Below are 6187 nucleotides of genomic sequence, written 5' to 3'. Positions count from 1 at the left end.
ATGAGTTCAGAAACATCATTACTGTTGACGCCAACAGTTCCACCACACTGTAGGGAGTTTTCAGTATGCTCGTGGATCCAGATATGCTCAACTGATAGAGGTTTTATTTCCTTTAACCTGTTCCACCCCAGTTCTCCTGTATGACTTCCATCTTTTCTAATTATAGTCTCAGTTGACTAGCATCATCAAGAACCACTGAAATCATTACAAGGCTGAGACTGTTCAGAATTGTAGGACTAGATTTAATTGATACAAGAAGCACCATGTTATAATTCAGAGATTATTTACTAAAACCTGAGTTTGTGCTTTTCTGGCTCTGCCATCGCATGCATGATTTGTTTGGCTAGTGCTATCAGGGGTCATCCTGCATACAGTAGCTATGATAGTGACTTGGGTATCAGCTTCTTCAGCAGAGGTGTTCATAACAGAAGCTATCTTCTTCATAGTCAAACCACCCTGGTCATCTAATCTGACCTCCCATTTAACAATTCCATAATTTTTGATAATACTCGATCCAGTGAGTAATCTGTAAGATGTATTCTAACAAAAGTTCACAAAAAATCGAGAGGAAAAAAAGAATAAAGTGATATTCTGTTTTCTTCCAATCTTGAAGGAGCTGACAGAACTTGTGTTTGGTATCTTTTTCCCCACAGGTGGTATAATTATAAGTGATGCATAGGCAGGCAAGATGGGAGTTATTTCTTCATGTGAAAATCAGAATGTTTCATATTTCCTCTGTGGCTTGAAGTATGCAGAAACAGCAGAACTGGAATGTATAATTTTTGATAAATGATGGCCAGGCAGAAAGAATATTCATATAAGATACCATAGCTTTTGTTCTCTTCCACTAGGACTGAAAAAAGTCATTGCTACTTAAGTGTCAGCATCCTGATGCAAAACACAGAGAAGATGCTTCATACATCAGCATAATAAAGCAGGAAGCAACACCAGTGCTTTCTAGTTAGAGCAATTTAGAAAGTAGCCTTATATTTTCTGCTCAGTTAGCAAAACTCCACTTAAAAAGAATGGTTTTATTGGCACAGGCAAGAATAAAATTCCATGCTGTTATTACATTTTTCTACATCCCTGACTGAGGTTTTAGAATAGTTTAGGATGCAGTCCTCTAAAAGTCCATTCCTCAGTTGAAAGGAACCAGTAAACAAATTCAGCATACTTTTTCTTAGTATCAAGACTGTCATGTAACTATAACTGTAAAAAAAAAAGTCTTGCCTTCATTTCTACTAATGGCACCAAATTAGGTTTAAATTACAGATTTTAAATTGCTTGTACCATAAAATTAGGATTATCACAAATTATAGAATGGATTCATAGCATAGCATGCATTTCTTGCAGTAAGTCTGATAGAGCCATTCTTGTTTAGCTTTTGTTTCAGGTTGTTTGTTAAAGTTTAGGAAATCTACCCACTACCTGTGAGCTAGATGGGTGTATGTATAGAATGAGATCCTTGTTGCAAAAACTGAACCTTTGCTCTGAAATAGCCTTCATTTTCCTACAAACACTTTTGTGCCTAATCCTGTAACATTTTAGCCTGGTGAATAAATGCATTAAACTGATGAGAGCATTTTTTTCTTGAATACAGTAGAGGAGATAGAATGTGGGGTGCATAAACTGTATCCTAAAAGATCTGGGCAACAAATAAACAGAATTTAACGTGAACTCATATTTTCAAAGTGTTTTTATAGTACTGAGTCTAACCATGATAATGAATGAATACATTTCACAAAAATACAGCTACTACCTATCTTAACAACCAGAAATAGGTGATTACGTATAAAACTGTACACTGGAAGTTTCGTTAATACTTGTACTATCCTGTCTACTGTACCAGGCAAATCATCCTTTGGGGAAGCAGCTTCTCAGAAGTTCCTATTTAATTTTCTCTCACCAGCAATAGCTTTGGCACTTGCACTTCAAGTCATTCATCCTGTAGCTAAGCACTGTATTTCTAAACCTTGGCATATGTTTTTATGCATGAGTAGAACCTTCAAGTCTATGTTGCCATGGAATATTGCCATCATTTGAATATGGGATGCCATTGCTGTCAGTAATAATTTTTGTGCTTGGCCCTGTCACTGCCATTCTCCCCCTGTCACGCCAAGATGTGAAATCGGCCTTAACAGAGAAAATAAAGTTCAGGTTTTTAAGCAAGAAATTTTTTTGACCAGTCTTGGTGTTCTTAATCACCTTTATTCTACAAATGACAAATGAATGGTCAGTAAGTAACTTCATGTCCTAAAGCACTAAATGCCCTTGTTCATTAAAGAATAAATGTATTACAAATTCTTCATTATCATTATAGTCACAAGAGCTACCTGGAAATTTTCTGAAACCAAAATATCTCATAGGATTACTTTTATCAGGAAGTCTCTCACATCCAAGATGAATTTCTGACCAAAAAGAGGGAATACCATTCTAGAGCAGCCAATAGCCAAACAGCTCAAGTAAACTTCCATCCCAATGCATATATATATATATACACTAATAAATAAATTTCCATCTATATAAATTGAGCATAGACAATTAAAAGCTTTCAACTTGGAGCAGGCACCAGCCTAACAGTTAAAGCAGCTGTTTTTATGCAGGTTATGATTCAAATTCCTGAATGAGGACCATCACATCACACAACCTGAACCTTCTTTAGTCCAAATGAGTACTCCAAATTTATAGTACTTTTTCCTCACAAATGAAGATTGCTACTGAGTTATTCCACTTTTTCTTTCCCTTCCTGTGAAACATTTTTTAACTCTCGCTGAATTCTCTACTTGTTTACAGTTTTTGTAGCGTGGTACCCTACCTGGAAAAATATTACAATTCAAGCCTCAACTTGCTGAGACTGCCAGACTAATTACTGCCTAGGTCATTAAGCCTTATGTACAGTAGCAATTTTATATGTGGATTCAGCAAAATACTTAAGAAATTCAGTTAAAGATAAGCATGCATTTCAGTAATTTTTGGACTCAGCTCAAATATTTTGTATTATTTAGGTATTGTCATAGCTGACAGCATTTTAACAAGCAAGTATTGTTCACAGGAATGTTAAATTCCTATCACAAGCAAAAATCTCACCAGCTTCAAGTTCCCCCCCCCAAAACAAGCTCTATCTTGTCACTCCCATGTAGAAACTTCAAAAAATAAAACAGAAGAGATTGGAAAGGATTCTGAAGAACTTATACTCTTCTTTTCTAGCGTGTATAATGGCTTCTAACTAATATATATTTAAAATTTTTTAGTTTTCATAGAAACAAGTATTTTATATATATATATATATATATCTCTAAATCAGACCACAAGATAGGCAGAAAGACCATTGCTGTCAACTGATGAACGTGCACTGGTGAATCATTTTAAGCATTCCTTTCCCCTGGTTCGACATAGTCCAAGCCAAGATGTGCAAAGATTTCTTCCTCACTTCCAGCTTTGAGAAAGATCCTCTGTGAAAAAAATTAAAAAAAAAAAAAAAAGGAAGACAATAAGGGTGTTAAAAGGAAATTTCAATTGATGTTTCCTGCTGTTTAAAAGGAGTTAATTTTTGACAGTTCTACCCATTGTATCCTCTCCAGAATACAGTCTTCATCAGTATGCTGACCTTGAAATGTGATAGCAAGTTAAAAAATAATTCTAATGTGGCTTGATGCTTTCAGTTCTAATGATAGTTTACAATTCTTGTTTTGATTTATTTTTTCAAGGCTCTGTGCACAAGTTTTAGGACTAGAACTCAAATAAAACCTACATTTCCCTTCCATGAGGGTCAACAGCTTGACTTTCTTCATAAAAACATCAATGTTTTTTAAATTAATATAGTAGTCTTCTATATAAATGCTTTCAAGCTGATTCAATGGTTACACTAACTATGTATAGCCAAGCATTAAAAGCATCAACGCTTTCCAAATTTCTAAAATATACTTATCTGAAAAGACAAAATATTCCATCTGGAAAAACAAGCCGAAAATAAGGGATCAACAACTGCAACTTTTTTTCTTTTACACACACACTCCTAATGAAAGTTTTACAGTAAAAACTAGTTTTGTTTCTTCATATTTGCACTTCTGATAATACAGGATAGTATTCTTGCACAGGAACCACCCACAAGCCTACCCCCCCTAAGATGACTGATACAGTAAAGCTTTATGAATTCCTTTCATCACTGAAGTACAAAATTAATTTAAAAAGCTGCTAAGGTAGATGAATATTAAAACAGTGAAAACTCACCATTTAGGGGAGTTTGGACACAAGAAAAACTAATTTCTATTGGAAAAGAATACTTAATAGTTCAGCAGTTCCTGAGTCATTTGAAGTTAAGTCTCAATCCACATTCCTCTCTGAACAATCTCAAACTCCATTGTCATGAAAACTTCAGGGTTAAAGTTTCATAATCTGGATTTACTTTTTACCGTGAAAGCGGAGATGCTGCCCAGAGAATTGCCCACTTATGAATTCCACTGAGTCAGGAAAATCACTGAGTACCGTAAAATTTAGGGACATTTGTATTAGCACCTCTGCTTTCTCAGCTGCCAAGTGGTGTCTCCAGGAGGGCTATGCTGTCCAGCATATCTATGGGAATGGGTCAGGAAAAGCAGTCCATAACCAGATCAGAGCAGGCCCAGGGTATGCTGGAACAACTTCTGGCACCAGAGATTCACAACTTTTCCTTCTTTTTCCTCTGTGTTCTCTCCTCCTTGTTCTCCTTCACTCCCTGAACTGGATGGTGCTTCCCTGTCTCTTACTCCCATTGAGATCAGATAACTCAAGGGACTCAGAAAGCAGCAGGTAGGCAGATTGCTGGAACAGGTAGATCCTGCTTCTCGTTACTGACACTTCACTCTTTCTCCTTTCAACCCCCCTGTTACTTATCAGTCAGCAAAGAAGATCAACACTGGTAGAAAAGACTTGGTGATGCCACTTGGCCAAGCAGTATGGCACCAGAGCCTGTGAAGGCTACATAATGCAGTCTAAGCTGCTGCATCAGTAGAAGGAAAGCAGAAGGAACAATGAGCCAGAAGGAATAAGCAAAACCACTGAGCCCAGGGAAGCCTCATGCTGCACCTGAAATATGCTCCTCAGCTGGTACCTCCTGGCTTATTGTTATTCTCCATCAGTCCCATTCTTTGCAGTGCCTGATCCAATATCTCAGTCCTGTCAGGAGCCACAGTTTTGCGAAGGCATAATGAAGAACTGAACCCCTAAAGTGAAACGTAACATCAATTGTCCGCTGGACTCAAACTTCATTGGGGATTCAACCAAATCAGAATCTTGTTTCCATTTCAGTGTAGAGGTATTTGAAATTTGAAGCTCTAAGCCCCACTCTACAGAAAAGGCCCGTCTTTTGCTGATGCTATTCAGCTCCAACAGCCAGAATAGTTACAGCTATTTTTCAATGCCACAAAGCAGAATGAAAGCCAGTTTAACTGTGCTAGAAAGGTTATGAAGACTAAATTGGATGGTAGAGGTTAGATGCTCCTGAGTGAATAGAGCCAGAGGCCATTAGTGTTCCCTTGAGCTTGGGAGGAGAGAAAGTACAGAATATGAGGTTCCGATTCTCCTCTTCCAGAGTTTTCAACCAGCAAAGTACATATTGAAGAGCAGTTCTGGCTGATATCCTCTTGAAATCATCCAAAGTTACTAAGTCATTTATCTTCCTTAGCAAATTATTGCTATACGGTGAAGTAATATGGAACATTTTCACTATTTTATTTGGAGACAGTTCATCTTTTATTAGACAAAAGCGATCTTAATAGGCAAATAATTAGAGTCAACGGTAATTATGGCAGCATGAAGTAATGTGTTCTGTTAATAAAATATATTACAAAATCAGAAAGTAACTTCTAAAGTTGTATCTGTTCCTGTAATATCCTGTATCAATATGTACAGTGTCTTCCCATGCTCAGAAGATACTTGCTTGTCATATTAACTCTTTGGCATTTATATTCCCCATATTTGTATTTGCAGAACTGTCGTGCATCCATTGCTCTTTGCCCAAACCAAACCCACTGAAATAAAGGTTTTCACACTGAGGTCGGTAGACATTGTATTCAGCTCTACCATAAAGGCATTGATTTCAGGCAGTGATACATTCCATATGTATCAGAGATTTGTTATTAGAGTGCATAGTAAAAGTACTTAACAAGGTATATGAAGTTGTTTACACTTTTCCATAACGAATTCCACT

General features: G+C 36.8%; 1 protein-coding gene across 2 annotated transcripts in view; it reads right to left on the bottom strand.

Annotated features, from left to right (window-relative positions):
• Positions 1–1966: 1966 nt before the first annotated feature.
• DNTT (DNA nucleotidylexotransferase) overlaps positions 1967–6187 on the bottom strand; it is a 98145-nt gene continuing 93924 nt past the window's right edge. For both annotated transcript variants that reach the window (XM_075026133.1, XM_075026132.1), the window contains one exon: positions 1967–3452. In XM_075026133.1, the coding sequence (XP_074882234.1) occupies positions 3366–3452 (87 nt within the window). In that variant the 3' untranslated portion in view covers positions 1967–3365. The remainder of the gene's footprint in view (positions 3453–6187) is intronic.

The sequence above is a fragment of the Buteo buteo genome, chromosome 4 (genome assembly GCF_964188355.1).
Source record: "Buteo buteo chromosome 4, bButBut1.hap1.1, whole genome shotgun sequence".
In the NCBI taxonomy this organism is placed as follows: Eukaryota; Metazoa; Chordata; class Aves; order Accipitriformes; family Accipitridae; genus Buteo; species Buteo buteo.
This window is presented reverse-complemented; position numbering and strand designations above follow the sequence as displayed.